At 50.8% G+C, this 23258-nt stretch overlaps 6 protein-coding genes across 6 annotated transcripts; 5 read left to right on the forward strand and 1 right to left on the reverse strand.

Annotated features, from left to right (window-relative positions):
• Positions 1-8371: 8371 nt before the first annotated feature.
• N7496_011467 (uncharacterized protein) lies at positions 8372-10385 on the forward strand (the record flags this gene model as incomplete). The annotated part of the gene is made up of 3 exons (XM_056704380.1): positions 8372-8833; positions 8911-9184; positions 9259-10385. The coding sequence occupies 3 exons, from the start codon at positions 8372-8374 to the stop codon at positions 10383-10385; spliced, it is 1863 nt and encodes a 620-aa protein (XP_056550340.1).
• Positions 10386-11034: 649 nt separating this feature from the next.
• N7496_011468 (mitochondrial 54S ribosomal protein uL15m) lies at positions 11035-12082 on the forward strand (the record flags this gene model as incomplete). Its single annotated transcript, XM_056704381.1, has 2 exons — positions 11035-11351; positions 11476-12082. 2 exons carry the CDS (start codon positions 11035-11037, stop codon positions 12080-12082), a joined length of 924 nt encoding a protein of 307 aa, XP_056550341.1.
• Positions 12083-12946: 864 nt separating this feature from the next.
• N7496_011469 (uncharacterized protein) lies at positions 12947-14923 on the reverse strand (the record flags this gene model as incomplete). The annotated part of the gene is made up of 1 exon (XM_056704382.1): positions 12947-14923. The coding sequence occupies one exon, from the start codon at positions 14921-14923 to the stop codon at positions 12947-12949; it is 1977 nt and encodes a 658-aa protein (XP_056550342.1).
• Positions 14924-16035: 1112 nt separating this feature from the next.
• Positions 16036-18562, forward strand: N7496_011470 (SH3 domain-containing protein; the record flags this gene model as incomplete). Its single annotated transcript, XM_056704383.1, has 5 exons — positions 16036-16063; positions 16156-16509; positions 16564-17160; positions 17232-17383; positions 17441-18562. 5 exons carry the CDS (start codon positions 16036-16038, stop codon positions 18560-18562), a joined length of 2253 nt encoding a protein of 750 aa, XP_056550343.1.
• A 749-nt stretch (positions 18563-19311) lies between these two features.
• On the forward strand, positions 19312-20156 carry N7496_011471 (uncharacterized protein; the record flags this gene model as incomplete). Its single annotated transcript, XM_056704384.1, has 2 exons — positions 19312-19703; positions 19763-20156. Coding segments are annotated over 2 exons (786 nt in total), but the record flags the coding sequence as incomplete, so codon positions are not given.
• A 1818-nt stretch (positions 20157-21974) lies between these two features.
• On the forward strand, positions 21975-22700 carry N7496_011472 (uncharacterized protein; the record flags this gene model as incomplete). The annotated part of the gene is made up of 2 exons (XM_056704385.1): positions 21975-22108; positions 22181-22700. 2 exons carry the CDS (start codon positions 21975-21977, stop codon positions 22698-22700), a joined length of 654 nt encoding a protein of 217 aa, XP_056550345.1.
• Positions 22701-23258: the final 558 nt, after the last annotated feature.

Consider the following 23258-nt stretch of genomic DNA (forward strand, 5'->3'; position numbering starts at 1 on the left):
CTGCGACTGCGTCTTGTCCATGCCAGATCGGCATCACAAGTAGCCGTCCCAACAGGCTGTGTAAAGCGCACCCTGAATCTACCATACACACCACAGCAGAGATCGTGGGTGGCCAGGGCGTCCAGCCAGCCGCAAGGACGACCAAGACACAAAAAACAAAACAAACAACCTACCGGATATGCAAGGAGCCCAGCCAGGTAAAAAGGACCCAAGCCAGGCTCATCGAAGAAGCGGCCACACCCGCATGCGTGAAATCAGACAGCCTGGTACAAGTCCGTAAAGGACAAGGGAGGAAAGCTAAAAAGGGAGGTTCAGGATGAACTGCTGACGCATGAGACAGGTTACTTCGAATGTATACGGAGTAGGAAATAGATGATTGATGGATTGCCGTGATAAGCGGGCTCGGAGGCCCCGCCCGTTGTGTAATGAAGCAGGCCGGATCGCTCACGGATCATTAATTATTATGAAATTGATAAAAAAACAAGGGCAACATTGCCTAGCTACAACTACCGCGGTTAATCAGAATAAATCATCGAAACTTAATGCACCGACCAAATTTATCATCATTAAATCAGTTCTACAGGGGGAAGCTTGGTTAGCGTGCACGGGGTATGTCTCTTTTCCAAATGGACGTGCTCAATGTGATCGGCTTCAGCTTTACCCTAACCAATATCCAACGCCAACGCCAACGGTCTCGTCTCGTGTACCGAGTACCTGTACTTTGGTACAAAGTGTTTGGACCAAGTCATCCCGTACTTTGCGGCAGACCTCCGTCCCGTAGATTCCCAGTCCCAGACTAGCTGGTTAGCCAATCACCAAGCTATGGGCGGCAAAGGACATTTCAAAGGCTCAGGAACAAGCTAGCACTGGCACTGGCGCTACGGTGAAACAACATAGACATTGAAATGAGTACTTTAGTGTAGTAATATACGAGGACTTGAAAAAAACTCGGATGACTTCCACGATAGGTGACCCTTCCGCGTGCAGATGAAGGAGGCGTGGGGTGGTTGCAGAAGGGGGCGTTCTTGGTTGTAAGCGGATAGACTGAACTCCGTACAGTACAGCCTTCTTCAACGAATGTCTCCGTATCCTTGGTTGAATCGATAGTGTCTCTGATTACCGATGCCGATGACGGACCCTTTCCTCCGGAATTCCCCAGAAGTAAACTTTTCACTTAACCAGAAGCTGGTTGTGACGGATTACGGAGTATACGGGGAAGATCGAGGAGGAGGATCATGACCCGGTCGCGGTCAGCCTGCATGCGCCCCCAATAGTCGAGGATTAAAAGTTGGCTGTGAACCCGGGCAGCGAAAGTGATCATCCTGGGCGATTAAAGGAAATTGGAATTATATTGGTTAAATGATGATCATCGTGGTCATTCTAGAAGTAAAAAAAAAGACACGAGTAATTTCTCATTGTTGTCATCATAGTGGCTGCGATCATATCCCAGAAATTAGTAGTGCATACTGTAGTACTCCGTATGGATAACGCGATAACCACGATAGATCATCGAAGTAGTAGTTCAGGTTTCAGAAATTCCTCATCAAATCCAGCTCGGACTTCTAATTTAGAATTCCCATACTACCAAGTCTCGTACACAGAGTCGTTAGTTTGATAGTCTGCAATAACTAGCGTAGAATGCAAACCTAACAGAGAACGGATAGAAAAAAGAAAAGCAAAAAAAAAATAAGCCTGGAAGGGGAGACTTCCATCCTCGCAGGTCCAGAATCCATGATGCGTCCTTGTGACAGATGGTTTCATCTAATCTGCAGGTAGGACTGTGTACGGGGAACCCCATTGCGCGCCTTCTCACTATAACGGCATAGGAAGGAGATGGGAAGGTTTATTGATTACGGAGGGTACGGAGGAAATTCGGCAAGGTTAGGAAGCGAGGATGATCGAGTTAGGAGGTGTGGAAAGTGTGAAATTGAATGATGAACTGTGAAATGTGGATATCTCCGTGCACCGGCGAGAGGAACCTCCTACTGGAGGCCTACGGACTACTGTAAGTACTGTAGTTGACAGGGGGAGGATTCGGCGGTAAACGATAAAAAAATCCTTTTCGCAACCGTCGTGCCTTTGTGGAGCACAGAGATGGGTGCTCGAGGGGGTGAGCGGGGTGGGCGCAAAAGCGGTTGGGATCAATTTGTGGTGCGTTGGCGGTGACTGGGTAACTTCACTAGGGGGTTGGAAAGTTGGAAAGGGATGACAGATTGTATTTTGGGGGCAGGGAAATGGATGTACAAGGTATAATGTACTCCAGCTGTGGACAAAGGTACACAGTAACTGTAGTATGTACATTCTACAACTCGGAAAGCGACCATATACTCCATACGCGCTTGATAGCACAGGGGTATGGAGTCAGAAATGTACGTACGAGGTACTCCATCCACAAGTCCGAAGACATCGTGTTTGGCGATGACCTCCTAGGGTTATTTCGGTGAACAACCAGCTCGAGGCGCTTTTTACGTGCCGCAACCGGGATGACTCGTCGCATCGTGGGTGGCCATCGGTGGCAACCTGCGGTGCGCCGGTTGAAGATGGATCCAGTTTGGAACGGCGGGCTTGTCGGCGTTTTCTCGTTTTCATTTCGACTTCATTTGCATCGGTCATCGTCATTCACTAGCATTTGCTCGATTGCCCCCACTAGGACGTGCGAGGGAGGGGGGGGAGCCACTCCACGGTTGATGACCGGGGGTAAGTTAGTATCAGTGAGTTAAGTTAGAGGATGGCGAGTGGTAGGTTTAGTTGGGTCTTGAGAAAGAGGTGTGAGTCGGTGTTGAGGTCAGCGAGTGTAGATCGGAAAGGCTAAAAGGGAAGATATTCCTGTAGCCTGGGCAGGGGGGTCGAGTGCATCGCACTGCCCGAGACGAGACTCGTTGGGTGGATTGGTGGAGATGTTGGTTATGGAGAGAGTCCTGGTAGGAGGAGACGGGGGAGTACGAGAGGAGAGTTGAGCAGCATATCTGGTACATGCCCCATGCAATAGACCCCAAGCGAGGCTTGGGGGTCATCTCAGGCCGGGTCTGACTGGCTGTATGAGATATGGAGGATGGAGTATGGGCTGTGACGAAAGTGCACCGCGTTAACTCCGTCCCATTGCCCGGTGTCTTGGTCCTGGCGTTGGCGTTGTTCGTGAGGGGCGCGCGAGATTGCTCCATTTTCCGTGTCTCCGTCGGCGGGCGAATCAGAGGACGAGATCTTTGGGAAAAAGAGATCGGCTCTGGAACTCAACGGAGGACGGAGGATTATTGGAGCAATAAGCCCATGCCAGTGATGACACCGGTTGGCGCTGGTCGTGGTCCGGTCTTCCTCATACGACTCCACATCTATCCAAGTCCATCTGGGGTTTCTGGAAATGATACAGAAAGAGAAAAAAAAGTAAAAAAAAATTACCATCAAAAAAAGGACTCTCAAAGCACTCCACCGTCTCCTCATCGTGGCGGTGGCTCAGAGACAAATCCGACCGTAGGGAAAAATAGGGAAACAGTGGTAAAAGTGGACTCTGCAAGTCGACTGGCAAGACTTTTGGTCGGTTTTTCTCCGCGCAAACAACGCGTGTCCACTGCGAGTACAGTAGTAACCTTGTCTCTCGATATCCCCTCTTCAACTACAAAGTAACTATCCTCCCGTCAATCTAGAATATCCACAAAAAAAACATGATCCGCACTCGCTCAAAAGGGTCGAGGCTTTGATCGCCCTCGCAAGGTAAGTAGTGGCGGCAACATAACAAGAGAGAACAAAGATTGACAACGCCAACATCCCATTCGAGTTTCACATTATCTGCTTTGCAGTCTTCAAATGGAACGGGGTTACCTGGGTGGCGTGATAGCCGAGCTCAACTACTTGCAGCCTGCTTTGTTCCCCTACAGTAGGCAAATACCTTGGCTATGGGAAAGTCTGGAAAGTAGAAGGCAGATGGCCATGAAGTACCGGGAGGCGTCAATCAGAAAAGTAAATTATACATGCAAATGAGTAAATTATTGGGAGTAAATATTGCCCGTCTGCATCAAATCCACAACCCCTAGTAACCTACCCAACACTACTATATCCTCGGCCCAGTATGCACAATGGTTCGTGGGTGCGTGACATGGTACCGGGATTTTTGCATCGAGGTTTATTACTTATCCTCGCTCGTCACTTTTGAGGCGCGTGCTCAAAACGCGACCGCGTCGAGGGGGGATCAGAGGTACTTACAGTTGTACTCTGTACTTGGTACTCCGGTCTTGGTCGAGATCCGACCTATTAGATTGCCAAATCGGGGCTAGATGGAGCCCGCGGAATAACTCTGGGTGTTAGGGCCGAGGACCATCGTATAGTTGCTCTTGTACAGGTGTACTATAGAACTCTGTTCGATATGGAGTACCAAGTCCAGAATCAACAAAATTCAACGATCCGAAACTAGTTGTGGATTTACATTTAGCTGTATTCCGTACAAATCCTACTATTTTACCTGTCGGTCCGTTAAACGATTAGAGGCCGGGCTAGTTAGTTGTCGCAGCACACCGACCCAGGCTAAATGGATCACAGGTGCAACGATGGTTGAACAGGGTTCCAGTGGTGTCAAACGACCCTCAATTTGGGCCCAAAGCGGGCAGACCGGCAGCGGCCAGTAAAGGCTCGTTTCCGGTTTTACATGCGGCGCTTGGAAGGTGTAAAAGATGAGAAGGACATCCGCGAGCGCAGTCGGAGGTTGCATGACATGATAATCGGACGAATGAGAGGCCCGCATGCCCGGCATTGCCATGGCCGCCCCCTCTTACTGTTGTTGGATGATATATGTAGCAGCCTCGTATGGAGGATGTACATCAGATACTTTGATAGTATTTGATGTACTCTGTATAATTGGGATTTTGATTATAGTCCGTTGGCGTTCTTCTAGTCATGGTACGGAGTACTTCCAGCTGCTTGCAGGAAGAGAGCATGGACCATCTCCGATATTCGATGAAGGCAAGCTCTGCCATCTACTCTAGCACTTTTTCGTTCTTGTCCCGAGTGGCTGGGCCCGAACTATCAGATTGTGGTCCATCGACGCCCATCCTGAAATCTTACTACGTGATCGCCTCCTCCCTGACCAGGAGGAAAGAGCCAGAAAAAAAGCAACGAAAAGGCAAGTCGTCCGAAGGGTTAGGCAAAGTTAACTTGGAGGCGAAAAAAAGTAGAGGAGCCCGCGTTGGGGCTAGGTCGTAAGCTAGTCGCGATGTGCCCCCCCCGAGACCGAGACAAGGAAAAGGTGACGATCAAAGAAGGTCGGAAGAACAGACTTCACACCGCAGTCGGAAATTACCCAAGGCTTTGGTGATGACCAAGAAAAAAAAAGGGAAAAGAGGCAACGCCCACGAGGAAAAAAAGATGGAGACAAGACCAATGAGCAGCGAGAAGTGAGCGGCTAACAGCCTGTCGGGGAGTACGCGACTAGTCACCGGGTAACCGTGTCATGATTGCAGTCATCGGCATCATGGAACAAGACCATGGGCTAGTGCGGGCTGGTGGTAGAGACAAGGGAAACGGACGATCGCCTCGGAAAGAGTGCGCAATGGTCTAACCATGGGATCATTGATTCGGCCGTCGTACACGGACAGCTGACATACTCCATCTTCGCACTTTTTGGACCAAAGGACCTAGGCTTCGTCGGTAAAGCCTCAAAAAAAGCCAGGGCCTCGTGGGGCGAATTGGGTTGAGGAGCAAATGACGGGGCCAGGTTTTGCAAGTCTGTTGGGGACCAGTCATAAGCCATGAAGGACCATCTCTGGGCGTCGTCGGAAGAAGGAAGGCCAGGACGAAGGCGGGTGGCTCGGATTATGGAAGCGTAGAGGTGGTGGATCCTCACATCCTGGAATTCCGGCAGAAAAGGACAGGAGTAGGGAGGATAGCAAGGTCAGAGAGGCCCGAGAGAGCAAAGCGACCAGGAAGGACAGGATCCGGACCAGTCATTGTTGCCTGTCCTTTGAGGTGGGATTGACAGGGATATGATTGGTCTGGATGATGGGTAATGAGTGAGGGAGGATATGATTGGAGGAGAAGAAAAGGAAGGAGAGTAATCCTATCCTAATTGGCTTACCTCAGCAGGCATTCCGGGAGGATGTGACAATACCCATACCACAATACAACACTCATTTTTCCTGCCGATCAAAGAGAACCGGCCGATTTCATCCCTTCTGCCTAACCCGGAAAGTGATCTTCCACTCGATACGAAATACCGGAATACTACTGGTCAACAATCCCACTGGCCGATCCCTCCTCACCAGCCCTCTTCTTTTTGTTCGTATTTTATTACTACATGCTTTGTTTTGCCGTTGACCCCGGTCCAGTCCCGTATGAAGTTCTCCGTAGTTTTACCAAAAGTCACCCATTCCTTTCCTTTCCGCCTGGTGACGACTCCGACTAGTGATCAGCCACCATGCTCAAACCCTCGTAGGCGCTTCCCGGCAACCTCTTCCCCCCCCCCTCTCTTAGCCCTGCGTTCTTTGGTCTTGGGTCTTGGGTCTTCTAGCCCGCTCTTTCTTTCTAACCCTACCTGGTGCAGCAACGGAGGCGTACATGCTTGCGCACCCTCACAGCCCAGGCCACTTACGGAGTACTCCCGTTTACATACTGGAAACTTGGGCCACTCTGCGACTTTACGGAGTACTACACTAGAGTATATACTATCTATAGTTATTATTTATGTTCTCCAGCGAGTAGTGACTTCTTTTTGGTCCATTCGAGACAGAGTATATTTACTGGTGACTGCTATCTTATATATGATGTAGAGTATACTCCGTATATGGCTTCTATAGTTAATTAAATTCCGTACGTCATTTGCTACAGTACTTCGTACCGCCATGAGTAATCATCTCTCTCTTCAAGGGGAAGAGGCATTGGGCCGACGGTTGCAACCACGCTAAACCCGACCGATTTATTGGATCTGATATGGGTCCTTCCTTGAACCCCAGCAGGTCTTGGATCTGTCCTCCGAACTGCTGAACCTGTTCCATATTTGATTTATCGGCCCTCTTTTTTTTTTCCCTTTCCCTGCCGCATTTTTCGCTTTTTCGGTTCCTCTTTTTTTAATTGAATTATTTTTCCAGGGTTTTTTTTCCTTCTCTCCTCGTTCTCTCTCCCCCCATCCCTTCCCACCTTCCACCAACCCGCGCTAACGCCAGACTCAGTAGGCCTCCGCCCAGGTCCGCTCTAGGGCTGCGCTGCCCTTTCTGCGCCCTGCGCTTTGAAGGACCGGGACGAGTGACCTCCGTAAACATTACTCTGCGACTTACCCTTTCTAGGCTTTGCATCCACTTATGACCCCGGTGGCTCTGACATCAACCGGTATTCTTCGTCCCCTTTCACACTTTGGAAATTTAAATTATTTTTTTTATTTACTGGTCTTCGAGAGTGGTGAACTGTGAATGGAGAACGTAGTACTAGCAGACCGAAGAATTCTAGATGACTGATTTAAGGGGGGGGAAAGCGAGAGAGTAAAGACTGATTCCGTTCTATTATTGGCCCGTAGACCATCGGTTGCTGAGAAACAATCAATCTACTTTGTAGATTGACTAAACCGGCACCCAAACGAGCCTGGAAAAAGGAGGATCAACCCTCTGGACCTGCGTCCGGGTCAAAACTCTGTCCCATGTTTGGCTACTCTGGCTTTCTCCGGATGGGTCCATCGACCCTGGGTCTTCTCCCTTTTTAGTCCTTGAAAGTCAGTGGACTTGGGTCTGTGGGAAGGATGGAGATGATGCCTTGACTTCAGCCTTTCCTATTGTATTATTATTTCCCATTTTATTAATTTTCTCAATTTATTCTTTTTAGAGGATTATCCTTCTCTTGTCCCGCCTAGCCGTGAACGTTCCTTTTGGGGGGGGGGGGGGGGGGGGGGGGGGATTCCACCTTCTGAATTATTTGATTAATTTATCAATTTTTGGAAATTTACAGAAGTGCCACTTCTCTTGAATGGGTGGTTCCCTTCGCGGGTTTAGTCTCCTCCTTATATGGACCGGTTCTTGGCTATTTCCATATACATCATTCTCGTTGCCCCTCTAGAAAACTGAACTACGCCGCATTTCTTATATCATTTCATTCCTTCCCTTATAGATCTTCAATCACGCCGTTCTAACGTCGCCTGCTTTTACCACCACTTCGCCTCTCGTTGCCTTGTCTCCCAATTGGGGAAAGTCTCTCTACGGATCTTCAAAAACGTTCCCCACGGTGCCTGCCGAATCGGTTCTTCGATTTATATGCTGCCTGGATATGGATGTCTGAATACCGTCTCTCTCGGCCTATTCTGCCTGGATCGACCAATTCCTTGATCGAGAGTGAAAGCGCCCGACCAGATTTACTCCCACATGTTTCTTCGACTCACTTCCCAACTTCTCTCCGCACTATCCCTATGTCTCCCCCAACGCTGGGTTCTCGATCCTCCACGACTCTTGGCCACATCACTCCTACCGTCGACCTGACATCTCACACCTACCCATCTACGAAGCCGGCCTTCGCAACGACGGGATCTTGCTGGACTGCTCCCTTCCGGGACGGTTTACCCACTCCTCCCGGCGACATGACCGGCGTGGCCTACAATGCCATGCCGTCCGCGGCCTACGCAGGAAAAGGACATGCCATGCCCTCGCACCTGTACAGTCACTCGCGCCCGCACTATGATTCAATTTCGTCGTCCATGGTGGCTTCTATGAAGTCCAATCAATCGGAAACTCACTCGGCGCCTGTGAAAGAAGTCCCCGCAACGGAACCCGCCAGCCAGAAGAAGTCGACTGGAACGACGTCAAGCTCGGCACTGCGCATTCCTTCATCAATCAATAACAGCAAGGGCAGCTTGGCCGAGTTTGCCGCTCAGGTATGAGTTCATTGGGAAAGGAATCGCAGTTTTTATACAACAAGAACACGTCAAGCTAACTGGCTTTATTTTTGCAGATGACTTGCCTCTTCTGGTTTGAGAAGACCTCCAAACTGCAAGACATTGAAGACCGCCGCCATCCAGCGCCTTCCCTCGTCTCAGAGGCTATCCCCACCGTCGGCTTCCAGAAGTGGGTGGCTTCGATTCTTTCGACTACACAAGTCAGCCAGAACCTGATTATCCTGGCCCTCCTCTTCGTCTACCGACTCAAGAAGTTCAACTCCGGCGTGAAGGGAAAGAAGGGCAGTGAATTCCGGTTGATGACCGTGGCGTTGATGCTCGGCAATAAATGTGAGTATTCGCGTTATCGCTTCACCGCCTTAAAAGATAATCGATAAGAAAATCAAATGCTGACTCAGCCACAGACCTCGACGATAACACTTACACCAATAAGACATGGGCCGAGGTCTCTGGGATCGCAGTGCAGGAGATCCACATCATGGAGGTCGAGTTCCTCAGCAACATTCGCTATGACCTGTTCTGCTCCAAGGAAGAATGGGCCCAATGGCACACCAAGCTGGGCCTCTTCAGCGACTACTTCAACCAGGCATCGAAGCTTCCCGCCGAAGGCGAGATCCCCGTGATGCAAGTCTCGCCGCCGCGTCTCCAGGGCCAATCGCCCTTGTCTAAGCTCCCTTCGCCCCCGATGGATCCATACAGACCACCGTCGCATCCCTCGTCTCACTGGTACACGCCATTGTCCGCCCTACCATACCCTGGTACTTCGCAGCAGGGCGAAGTTGCTGTGGGTGGAACCCGCAAGCGTGGCCGTGATGACGAAGATGAGCTTCACCCTGCGAAGCGTGTGGTGATGACCTCTGCGCACACTGCTCCTTCTTTGGCAATTCCATCGTCAAACTTGACCTCCGTGGTCCCTACTCTTCCACCGGTTCTGACACCGACCTCGGCGCCCGTGGGTCAAGTCCCGATATTGGGACATGTTTCCCGTCTTCCACCTCCCAACCTACCTCCTTCCTCCAACCCTATGCCCCAATCTATCCCTTCCACTGCGGTCTCTCAGCTGCCAATGCCAGTTTCGATGGGTCAAGTCTACAACCGGACTTCCAACTGGGCCCAGCAAATGTCATCTGCTGCCGTTCCCACTACCATGGCATCTGGCGTCTACAACACGCCCTCTCTCCCAGATCTGGGCCGTCACCAAAGCCCATATGGAGTCACCTCTGCCACTGTTTCGCCAGCCGTATCTGCCTACTCTGTGCACACTCCGCAAAAGCATCTATCTCCCTCTTACTTCCTCGCCAACCGCAACTCTCCTTACCGACCCGTTCGCTCGGTTCATACCTTGCTCATCCCGCCTCCTTCTACCTCCATGCAGCAGCAGCGCAGTGTTCCCTTCGACCACATGCACTATCAGCCGCTGGGTAAAACCTCCGCTGACCGCAAGACCGGGCTGCTACCTTACATTCACCCGGAGACCTGGACCCAAACCCACTTCCAGCCTCTCTTCCCTCCCACTCAGTTCTCTGGCTAGACCATCCTCCTGTCCTACACCATTCTCCTTGATGACGACGTGACCGCGCTATGACCTATCTCATGAGAAAACCAACCTACCCTACCCTTCGCTATGTATCTTTTATCACCCATTTCCCCCCCCTTTTTCATGTACACATATTCCGTTTCATGATGGTGGATTGCATTTTTTTTTCTCGGCGTTCCCCAGCTAGAAGGGGCTATGGTGTTCGACCTCCCCAACGAAAAACCGGATTCTTTGGTTGGGGATGGCATCTGAGGCGTTGTCTTTTTTCTTGTTTCTTTGCTTGTTTCTATGAACAACCGGGTCATCGCTATGGTGCATTAGCATATTATGGCGTTTTATTCTAGGCGACACAGTGTCGCAGCATACCAAGCAACCAGATTTATCCATACCATACTTTTGAACCTGCGTGAATGCACAAAGTAAAATAATAAATTCGAGTACATCAGCTTCATAGAAACATCTCGTTACAATTGACCCTGTCAATTTTTGAAAAGGCAGTGTGCATTCGAGGTGCATTCGAGGTCCTCCTACCTCGAGTCCAGTCCCTAGCCCGGCCCGACGTTTCTCCGCCTCATCAAAGATCTCCGTCCTCTTCCCGACCAACAAACCAACTTCAGCGAATTCAACCAGCCAAACCGTCACAATGCCACCTCGATTGATGGCGCTGCCCATGCAGCTATCGCAATTCATTGCGCGGCCATTCACCCAAGCCTCGCCCCTGGCCTTCCTCACCCCGACTTTCCAGCAATCCCGCAACTCCTCCATTCTCTCCTCGCTCTCCGATAATCCCACAGCGTACAACAAGCGCATCCGCCGTGGTCGTGGTCCTGCCTCCGGCAAGGGTAAAACTTCCGGACGTGGTCACAAGGGTCAGAAGCAGCACGGCAAGGTCCCTGCAGGCTTCAATGGTGGTCAGACGAAGGATATCGTCGTGCACGGCGAGCGAGGATGGAACAACATGTACGTCTTTTTTTCTCCCTCGTTCGAGTCACGCCTCAATTGGCTCGTCAATACCTGGCTACACCTCAAGTCATGCATTTGAGAAGATTAGAGAACGCCAGTCAAACTAACACTCCCCCTCCAGCTTCGCCGTCGACATGGCCCCCGTCAACCTTGAACGCATCCAAGAATGGATCGACCAGGGCCGCATCGACCCAACCCGACCCATCACCATCCGCGAACTCACCCACTCCCGATGCATCCACCAATCCAAAGACGGCGTCAAAGTCCTCGGCGGCTCCGCCACAGCCCTCAAACAACCCATCCACCTCGTCGTCTCCCGCGCCTCCAGCTCCGCAATCGAGGCCGTCGAAGCCGCCGGCGGCTCGCTGACAACCCGCTTCTACACCCGCATCGCTATCCGCCACATCCTCCGCATGGAGTCGCACCCTTTCATCTCGATGGCCTGGTCGCCCGAGAGCGGGTCCAAGGAGTTGCTCAAGGCTGACGGTGCCCCCGAGGATGTGTCCGAGGCTACTGTTATGAAGAACTTGGGATTGAAGTATCGTTTGCCGGATCCGACGCGCCGTCGTGATGTTGAGTATTACCGTGACCCCGCGCACAGGGGTTATCTGGCTCATCTGCTCAAGCCGATGGAGGGTCCTAGTTTGTTCTTCCGTTCGCCGGAGGAGCGTAAGTCGGCTGCTGGTACGAAGAAGGAGAAGGTTCTGCCGGAGAACAGACTTTGGTAATTGGGTTGTGGTTTTTGAGAGGGTCTGTGTGGATTAGGATTGTATTTTTTGGGGTAGAGGTTCTGGATGTTGGGATTTGTTGTTTGGTGCAGCATTTTATATGTACATGTATACTATCTAGCCTTGAATATTCCTCGGTCATAAAAATCGTTCTCCTTGCTGTCAGATCACGGTGTGATATATTAGATTATGCTACGATGACTAGGCCATGCAAAAATTGTATTAGATTTCGATTTATAGCGAGAGAAGTGATTCGAGTTGTTTTAGTATTTATTGCTCTGGCTGAAAAAAAAGACAACCACCCAATTTAGGTAAAGTAAGAGTAAATAGGCGAGATTGGGGGGGGGGACGATGAGAGCCAAAATATCCAGATCCGTTCATATAAAGTGTACCATAGTGGAGAAGCAAGTCATGAAACCCAATAGAGAAGAGACCAAAGAGTAGAAAAAAAAACGGAATGCCCCGAAAAAGAAAACGCCATGCTTGCCCATTGCGAGTAGAGTATCGTTATCCATCCGGTCATACCGAGCCTAGTACCTTCCAATCCCCCAAAAAAAGAAAAGCGCTAGAAACCGGGGAATATCCAAAGTAAATCCGAAAAGCCGATAAATAAAACAAGAAAGAAAAGCAATGCCATGAGGCAAAAAAGAAACATTGTGTTGCCAATCTCACGAATGGGAACGAATGGGTATCGTGGTGATCAAAAGTTCCAAAACATAACGCCAGCGCTTGAGCAATAGAAGCGCCAGATCAAATAGCAAATAAGAGCAAAAGAGGTTTATCCCTCGCATGTTGTTTCTCCACTGCAAAACAATGTAGAGAGCATGGTTGTGGAACGATGAAGGCCTTCGATAGATGGACCATCTAAAGCTTCCAGACCGAGTCCGGCGAGCTTTCTTCACTCTCAGCAACTTCTCGTAGCCAGGAGCTGGCCAAGATGTCACGGATGGTCCATCGCTTGTGAACGTCCATTTCAAGACAGCCAAGGACCAAGTCGAGGGCATCCTGTCGGTCCTTTTGCAAGGACTCGTCAGCAACCCCGCTGAGCATGGCTTCGCGGTTCCACGTGCCACTTAGAATGTTCGACTTGATGCGAGGGGCAAAGGAGTCTTGGAAAGGTCGCGATCCAACAATCACTGTGTAGACAATCACACCGAAGGCCCAAATGTCGACCGAAGGATGGATAACTCCGTTCAAAGATTCCAGTAACTCTGGGGAAGCATATTCTAGGCTGCCCGCAACACTGGTACTGGAGTTGGCAGGGCCCATGTGCTTGGGCGGGGGCCGATCCGCAACCTCGTCGTAAGGGTCGGGCGATTCACCACCATCGTCTGTGGTCATCCATTCTGCCATTCCAAAGTCGCAAAGTACTAGGTTCGACGATGTCGTGCCATCAAGAGTCTCGATGGGGTCAAGAAGGCAATTTTCCAGCTTGATATCGCGGTGAACGACTCGCGCATCTTCATGCAGGTAGCGAATTGCACAGCCAAGTTGATAGGAATATTTCTTCGCAAGCGTAATGTCAAGGCCCTGGCGATTTTGGCGGACCAGATCGAACAGTGTACCACCGATGGCGAGTTTAGTGAAACAGAAGGTTGCAAAGTCTGTCTCATAAACGGCGTCCAGGGTCAAGACATGAGGATGATTGAGATACCGCCAAACCCGAACCTCATGGTCAAACTCTGCCTGAACTTCCTCGTTCTCCCTCTCGCTGCGATCGGTAACATTCTTCTTGACAATTTTGACAGCAAGTCGCTTGGTAGTACCGTGCTCTTCGACCTTGTAGGCTTCCTTGACCACACTGAAGCCCCCGAAGCCAATCTGCTTTCCAAGCACGTAGTCTGTGCCCACCATCTGACCTTCGTCGTCCGGGGACGCAGCCGGCTCGTCCTTGCCAGACCACATGGATAGGAACGCACTGGCGGGCGACTTTCCACTAGACATAGTAGACCGTCGGGAAACATGCCGGGTGGCAGAGCTGCGCAGACTACTGCTACGATCCAAGGTGGACCTGCGAGTCTTGCTACCAAAGGGAGTTATAATACCCCCGGACCATGAAGCGCTGCGATCTTCCGGAGACGCAAATGACTGCGTTGGCGAAGTGATATAAAGTGGTGATAGCAAGGCATCTTTGACGCTGCTAGGTGGCGTACGTACTTCGTCTGCGATGGGAGATGCTGTCGAAAGCGATGTGAGAGACGTTGGCTGATCTATCTCTGTACCAGGCATGGAATCACTCTCCGGGCTCCCCGCGTGTCGTTGGCGGGAGGCTCCGGTCGGGATACCCCGCTCCTCATGGGGTCGTTTGGAGTCATACCCCCACGGGCCAGATTTCCTGTTGGCGGAGTCATCGTCTTGCGAGAGGGCATTTCGGAGGCCTGAGGTCCGGGACTCGAATTTCAGCGGGGGACGATTTCTGGCATCGCCTTTGGCAAGAGGCTCTTCCAGTGGGCGCTGCAAGCCTGACTCAAGCGACACTTTCGGGTTGAAGGTGATTGAGGAACGACGCGTTTGTAGATAGTTGTCTAGCGGGGAGCCCTGGACATCGTCCGGCCTGTCAGGATAAGACGAGTCGTCCTGCGAACGTCCATCGGGGCGAGGTACTGAGATGGGAGGAGTGACTGAATGCATTTCACTGAGCACACTGCGGTCTTCATTAGTATCGCGGCGATGCGCGTTATAGTCATGATTTAACTTGGTGCGGTCGCTCTCGATACCATCGCCACCCGCCGTCGATCTCCTCCTCCCCGCCTCATTCTGTTCCGGCCAACTTGATCGCTGCTGGCGGAACGAAGTCTCAATCCTCAAGCCTGCCAATCCAGTTCTCTCCGGGTGCGCCATGCCCCCGACGAGTGCGAAAATACGGAGAACGACGTCGTTCTGCTTGCTAGCCTGCGAAAGGCTTGCAGTCGGGTTCTATGAACCCTCTGCCGTGCGAAATATAATGTTGACTTTTTTCTGATCTGACGATTTGGGGGCGTAGATGAGATGTGGGGCGATAAGCGTCTCGAGAAGCGGGGATGAGGCGCTAGTTGAGTATCGCTGGTAAGGTGGGTGATAGGAACAGACGTAGGACAGGTGTATGGGGAAGGTAAGAGAAGTTTTATAGGTTGGGAGGTTGGGCGTCTGAAGAAATGGGGAAGTGCAAAGGAATACAGAAGAAGCAATAATGTGAGGTCAGAGGCAGAAAATAATCATCAGTGGAGAGAGATTGGTTGGAGCCAAGCAAGGGCCAATTCCAACGGAGCATTGGAGCATTGGAGAGTCGGAAGAATTCGGGTGATGACGGAGGCGCGGTGCCTAGATTGGGAATAGCGTTCGGTCACCTGACTTGGAATCAGGTGGTGATGTAGGTCATCAAGCAAACATGACAAACAATTCTAGATGAGGTCATAGACATCCGTTCATAACAATGTAGGTGTACATCACGTGAAACGTGGCCAACCCTTTACCCTACTTACCCATTTTAGGCACTTTGGTTTCAGGGGCTCCAACTCCCCTGGTTACATGATTAGCCGCGCGCAAGGGGCGCTTGTTTGGACGCAACCTCCTTTTGGCCCAGGTCTGGGGATACGAATTGATCCCGACCGTGACTCTTTCACGATTTGACCCTTTCATTCTTCCTTTCAATGTCGCTCTGGCAGTAGTTTCTTTCTCCTTGTGCCTCCGTGCCTTCATTGCCCCGTGTTGCAACTGAAAGTGCAGCACCAGCCCCCACCTTTCATCCAGCCGCAGTCGTTCTTTTTGGGGTCATTGCTTCACCTTCTAGAGTCTCCTTGGAGATTCAATCTTCGGGTTTCGGAGACCCTGCCGCCAAGAGCCGAGGGTTTGACGTTGCTCGTCCCTTGTTTGTTCAAGGCCGATAGTGCTGGTTCAACAATCGCCCCTTCCGTCGACACCTTGGTGTCTACAGGCCACTCCACGCCAATCCCACGTTCCTTTCGACCATCACCATGACGAGACCTCAAATGATTCGAGCCGGTATGTTGCATGGAACCCCTTCATTCTTATTCGAAACCTCGTCTGTCCCTCCGAAGCAGGATGTACTTGTGCTGACCACAGTAACGGTTTAGATACCTTGGACCTTCAAGACCACGATACTCCATCGGCCAAAGATCATACCAAGCAACCCGAACATCCCAATCCCCTTGGGGGCGGCCGGCCTGCCCCCCATCAGGAACTTTCCATTCGCCATGCCGAGCAAGACTCGAAGGCAGAGATTCTCAGTGGATCCACCTTGAATGGCAATCACGAGTACCGAGATGGCGTCGATATGTACGGTGAACCGGAAGAGACGGATGAGGATATAGGACGACACGGAGAATATGATCATGAGGAAGATGGCGACTTGGCGGACGGTGAAAGCGACGATCTTCTTGACGATGACATGATGGACAAGCTGTCTAGTTCTCCTTCTATCGATGACGGTGCGTTGATCAAAGACAAGTTCCCGAAATTAGGCGAAACTAACAAAAGTGCAGAGGATATTGATTTTGAATTCGTCTACGCGCTTCACAATTTTATCGCAACCGTCGATGGACAAGCAAACGCCGCCAAGGGAGATACCATGGTGCTTTTAGACGATAGCAACAGTTATTGGTGGCTTGTACGAGTTGTCAAAGATGGAAGTATCGGATATCTTCCTGCTGAACACATCGAAACTCCCACCGAGCGTCTTGCTAGATTAAACAAGCACCGCAACGTGGATCTCTCCGCAACCATGCTAGGGGATAACTCTGAAAAGTCCAAAAATCCTCTGAAGAAGGCTATGCGACGACGAAACGCCAAAACCGTCAACTTTGCCCCACCGACTTACATTGAAGCTTCGGACGTTGAATACTCGACAGACGAGGAAGATGAGCATGGCGATTTCTTCAATGATGATGAAACCGTCGAGTCGGAGGATGGCGAAGCTCAAGAGCAAAATGAAGATATTGTTGTGGAGCCTCTCCGCACCAAGTCTCAGAGGGAAAAGCTCACAGAACGGGTTGAGGGTACACAGTCGCCTGAAAAGCAAGAGCCAGAGCGAGCGAGCTATGAGCCAAGACGGTCGAGCGAGGAGTTCTTTGATCCGGAAGGTAAGAGTGCACAACCCACTCAGGCGTCATTGCGCGAACGTTGCGACCTAATTTCAACATTTCAACAACAGAACCTACTGTTAGTAGATCCAGAAACGGCACTGTACGCAACACAGATTCTTTCTTCAAGGATGACACCGCCGAGCCGAAGAAAATTTCCCTCACGCCTAACCTGCTGCGTGATGAATCCAGCAGCACCACCTTGGGTAATGACTGGAAAGACGTATGTAGCGCAAGCAAATTCAGAGCTCGAATTATCATTTGACTGACTATTTTCCAGCCCGGACGTGGAAGCTTTGAATCGATCGACAAATCCACTGCCTCGCACGACAAGGGTAAAGACGACAAGAAGCGCAAGGATAAGAAACCCGGGATGCTCAGCGGTTTATTCAAGCGAAAGGATAAGAAGAGCAAATCAATTGACGATGATCTCGAGGAGGTTGAGCGATCTCCAGCCGAATCTGCCTTCCGAGCTTCGCCTCAACCCAAGACATCCCTGGAGTCTTTGTCGCCAGAACAGCGGTCTGTCAAGCCACAGCGGCAGACCAGCAACAGGCTGCAAAAGCAACCGCCATCCATCTTGTCTCCCACATCTCGGGCTGATGGACAGGCCGATGCTGTAACAGAAGACTCGACCAAGGAAAGAGAGATCGTGATCGGGAATCAGACTGGCCAGTCTATTCGACGAGTTACATCTCGGGAAACCGACAGCCGCAATGAGAGCCGAGGAACTGTAGCTTCTCCTGTGAGCCATCGAAGTCCCTCGAAGGAGTCATTTGCTGCTCCGGTCGAGTCTCAAGATACGTTGGCTTCTCCAGTCGATCGCCCATCCAGTGAGGCCCAGTGGAGAGAACCATACGAATCACATGAGCGGACTCAGCCTTCCGTGGCTTCCCCACCGCAAAGATTCACCCCGAAGATAGTGACTGGCCACGCTGACTCAGGATCGCAATCTCCGGGCAGCTTCTCTCCGGTTGAAGAGTCTCATATTCCAATCGCCGCGCCCGGGCTGACCAAGGAAGCCGTATTGAGGGCCCGATCTCTCTCCCCTGCCTCGCCACCGTCGTCGCCTGAGGTCGACGTCAACGACCTCAAGTCCGACGAGACTACCCATATATCACTGGACACGCTTTCAGTTGACACACCGACCTGGAGTGATGCCAGCCTACGATCATATCTCGACGAAGAAAACGACATTCGCGACCTTTTCATTATTGTCCACGACAAATCCAACATTCCCCCGGCCGGCCCTGACCACCCCGTGACTGGCCGTCTCTTCAAGGAAGAGAGTAAACGGCTTAAAGAGATGAACAATCAACTCGACGAGATGCTTGTCAAGTGGATGTCCCAGCGCAAGCGACACTCCAGCACAACGCGGAGTATGCAGAGCCCGAGTGCTTAGTCGCCTTGGTGTACATTTTGCTCGTCCCAGTGCATCTGTCGATATGTTCATCGGGACTGTTGCCCTTATCTTCTAGAAGATTTATCAAAACACGACAGGGGTTCCAGTGTGCTGCGCACATCATACCTGGCCGGTCCTCTTCCATTCTTTATCTCAATTTTCATCATCTCAAGGTCTTCCTTGCGCTCATGCCAGCTCACTCGATGCATCTGATTCTTTCGCTTGCCCTTTGTCCTTTCACTCCACTCGCCAAGGCACAAGCGACCCGTCATCCCAACTTGATCAACCTCCAGCACGGCCTTGCACTGGATACTTTTGCCTATCCTTCCTTGTTTTCTCTTTTTGTTTGGATCTTTGTTTCGCCGGAATACCCCGATTCATCCGTATTTACTCGTCTGTCTTTTTTTTATAGTCCTGTCATTTTGGAAAGATGACTTGCCGCAATTTCAATACTTTGAAGCTTCCAAGATATCAGTCTCGTAGAGGAAAATGATAACCACGGCCATTCTAGGGCGGAGGTGCTCTCGATTATAGTTTGCTTCCACACCTCTGCGGTGGTGATTGGCGTCAGCACATTCCAGAGCCAAGATTTTTGCCGTGCAGAGGGTCGTGCGGGCAGGTCAGCCGCACCATGATGTATAGCGCGCTCCCGTCAGCAGACTCGATGTTTACTCGATGCGCCGACATTGCTGATTTCTCTTTCTTTCACTTCTCGTATAAGAAGGATCACGACCGAATGTCTTATTCAGATTCCTAAAATTCCGCTATCGAGTCGCTCCTCACTGACTAGTTTCGCCATCATGGCCGATCCCTACAACCCATACACTTCATACTCAACGCCCACTCCGGGCGGGGTCGGTTACTATCCACCAGAGGAGCAACCTCAGGCTCACCAACAGCCCAGCTATCAATATCAGCAACCATACGGTGGTGCAGAACAACAACCTGATCCAAACTATGGATATGCTCCGCAGCAGAACCCGAGTCCGAGTCCTTATCACCTCGCCCCAGAGCCGTATCAAGGTGGCGCGCCGGAGAGAAGTTACACGCCTGTAGGGCAGCCAGACTATATGGGTCCAGCCATGACTACAGGAATGCCGCCCGCAGGTGAAGGCAAAGTTCCAGAGAATCTGGGCTACTAGTAAGAATCATGCGCTCGTGGTAAGACGCGCATGAAGTCCACTCAACTGACATGCATAGTGGCCATCCCGCCGACCAACCACGATACACTCCATCTGCTAGTCCCCGCCCACCCTCTGTGCATGTATCGAATGCAGACCAACAACACTATCGCGGTGACGAAGATCGTCCGTTAAACCAAGGCGCCGACGCCGAGGGTGAACGTGGAATTGGAAGTTCTCTGGCCGGCGGAGCCGCGGGGTATTATTTCGGTCATAAGAAGGACCATGGCCTGTTGGGTGCGATTGGAGGTGTTATCGTGGGCAACTTTCTGGAAGGCAAATTGAAGGATAGTGGTCGGCATTCACATGGACATCACCATGAGCATGGTAGTGGGCATCACCACCATCACCATCATCATCGACATAGTCGGAGTCGAAGCCACTCGCGACATCGGGGTGAGGATGACTATTAGATGAGACTTTTGTTTAGTAGATGGGCAGTCTGATAATACGTTGATACGTTGGGGGATGGCATATATGATGGGTGGTTTGATGCTCTTTGTGCTTACAGCGGTCCTATTGAGACTAAGCCTTGTTATAGTTCATCTCATGAGTTATGTTGATTATTTCTCAACAGAGGTGGGGGTTATACCATACCACTTTCAATTTTATAGTTCGAAAGTATCAGTACGCGAATAACCATTCTGAGAATTTGTGAAGAAATCCGAGGACTTCCTGTCTGCCGCTGGGGACGGATCACTTTTAAAGCATCAACTGGGCGGTATAATATCGACCAGAACGGCAACGGAAAACTACAGTGCATAGATAACCTCCAAAAATGCCAAGGGAACTATATTTGAGAGATCTCCCCTGTTGGTCGTGTTAATTTGCAGCCGAGAATTGAAGCGGGCTTTGGAACGCCTCTCTCGGCACTGTCAATTTCTTTGCTTGAAGGACCCTGGTCTGGAGCTGTTGAATTTACAGCTATAGTGCCTAGAAAAGTGAGATGAACCGCTGTCGTATTCTAGTGTTTCCCTAGGGTACTGGAGACACATGTCATGACTATTTTTATGAACTCTGGCTACCGCCCTGATCGATATTCCGAGAAAGGGGCGTTTGAAGACGAAGAGAAGTCGCAAGACAAGGAGCTTTAGCCAGGACTAGGAATGACAAAGAAATCTAGACGGTGTTTTCTAGCGCAGACATTTCGTGTGATTAATTCCTAGTCTTTCCAGTTCCTCACTCTCTGGCTTTTGTCGAGGAGTTATTCCACTATTAATAAAAGGTCCGCTGTCAAGATTAGAAACGCGCCTAGGAACAAACACTCAGCCATGGCTTCTTTTCTCAAGGGTCTTGCAGGGGCCCTGGATTAGCCAGACGCCCTCACCAGCTGAACGTGCCTAAATGCAAAAAGAAAAGTTTGCCGTCCTCGTATTCAGCCTTTGAACCACGGGCAGCACGCCCACCTCGTATATGCTCCCGCTAAGACCCGCATTTGCTGATCTGAACCCGTTGATTCAAGGCTCAAGAACACTTAAGTATCACGTTGAAACGAACCAAGTAATCAGAGTCCGTGGAATTCATATTCCACAATCGATGCTCACCCAAGATTCTTCAATATCTCAAGAGAGATCGTGCAGTTTGTGCGACTTAGCACGATGTTGACTTCCAGGGGCATAGTGGACCCTCCGAACTTTATCTGAGCTTAGACGATTCCACATTCAGGGTCCGATCAACATTGAAGACCCTTTGATACGGGCATTCATCTCCATCCGAGACCCCTATTTTCTCCAGAAATACGAGCCTCCTCGAAACCATACCCAACACGCCTATCCAGTTCAGGCATCAAGTCACGACAAAAGTTTGGTTCGCTGATTCTTTTTGGAGAGATCCGCAGCTAGACCCTCCCGGTCGATCATGGCTCGCTGTGGTTCGATGAGATGAGGACCCTAGATTTCGCTTGGGCTGAGAACTTTGCATTGGCGTGAAGTAAATGCTGTCCCCTAGGCTTTGATTGCATCGCCTCGATTGGAGTTTAAATGAGGCAATACGAGTGACGCTGGAGTCCTAGAGGCTGAAAACACAGAGGATCCATTACGCTAAATTCAGGGTCCACTGGGGCTCAATCGGTGTTTCTGGTGCGTCCGACTTCGTTTATAAAGACGGCCCTGTCCTGTAGTGGCCGGAGGCCTTCGCTCAGCCATCGCTCATTTTCATATACCCATTATTTACCAACTTTCGTCCTCCATTATACCCTCTTCCACATTCATTTCAGCCTTTCGTGGTTCACTATGCATTCCAAGACTCTGAACGTTCTTTTCCTGTCAGCCCTGGCTGCTGCTGCTGCCGTTGAGGAGAGGCAATATGGCGGCTCAGACAGTGGTGATGACTACTATAACAGCCTGATGAGCGAGCTCAACAGCCTGTAAGTTCAAACTCTAAAGAGATGCGTTCATCAAACATAAGTTTGAATATCATCATCTAACACTTCTACCAGGGCAACTAATACCGACTACATGGACTACCTCACGGCCTACAGCGACCTCCCTACCGACTACAGTGCCTACTTGCCCTCTGCCACCGGCTCCGGCTCTGATGGAGGATCTAACAGTGAATCCAACAACTACCCTGCGGTGACCGCTGCTCCCAGTGTCAGCATTCCGTCCGGCCTTGGATATGATATGCCTCCTCCCTCCATCGAGTCTGTCCTCGCTACCGCCATTCCACCGTCCTACCTGTCACAGTTAGCGAACCCAACGGCCGCCTCCTCGATCATCAGCGAGATCCAACACGGCCACTATCCTTCCTGGTACCAGGATCTCCCTAGCAGCGTCAAGGCATGGATCACCAGCCACTATATGACCGGCAGTACTGCCGCCGCGACCGGAGGGTCCTCTGGTTCATCGGGCAACTCTGGATCTGGCAGTGCTGCTCACGGCAACGCTGCCTCAACCGGTGTGCTTGCCACTGGCTTCATGGGTGCAGCTGCCATCCTGGCCATTGCAGTGATGTTGTAAAGTTGTATTGAAAGGAATGGCGTCGTCACGTGGTCCAGTTTCTATATATGGCAGGGTTCGGTGGCTTTGTTTCTCAACCACTCAAAATGGGGGTTTCACGCTGTTATTCGTCTTGTAATTAGTATTAAACTAATATTGATCTGATTTTTTTCCATTGATATCTTGGGCATGGATCTTGAGTAATGGTGATATCAAAGATTGATGGAGTATGTGATTAAAAGACGTAAGGAATCGGAGAGTCTTCCGGACTAAATCGGAAGGCCGATCCAGCAACTTAATAATCTTAATCGTAATAGGCTCACCGTCGCTTATCTGGTGAGTCACGGGGCTTATCTGCCGATAAGCCCCCGATCGGGCGAAGGATCGTCTGTTCAGCTCTCGTGATGCGCGAGGGGTGACTTGTCTTCGCGCTCTCCTCTTGGCTTATTGCTTTTTCCTCTCTCAGCTTCTCCTCTCTCAGCGTCTCCTCTTAGACTCTCTCTAGACTCTCCTCTTAGACCCTCTTTCTCTCTTCATTTGCTCTCTCTTCCGTCTCAACTCGACCCCGAACACGTTCCC

The sequence above is a fragment of the Penicillium cataractarum genome (genome assembly GCF_028827025.1).
Source record: "Penicillium cataractarum strain IBT 29864 chromosome Unknown utg000009l, whole genome shotgun sequence".
In the NCBI taxonomy this organism is placed as follows: domain Eukaryota; kingdom Fungi; phylum Ascomycota; class Eurotiomycetes; order Eurotiales; family Aspergillaceae; genus Penicillium; species Penicillium cataractarum.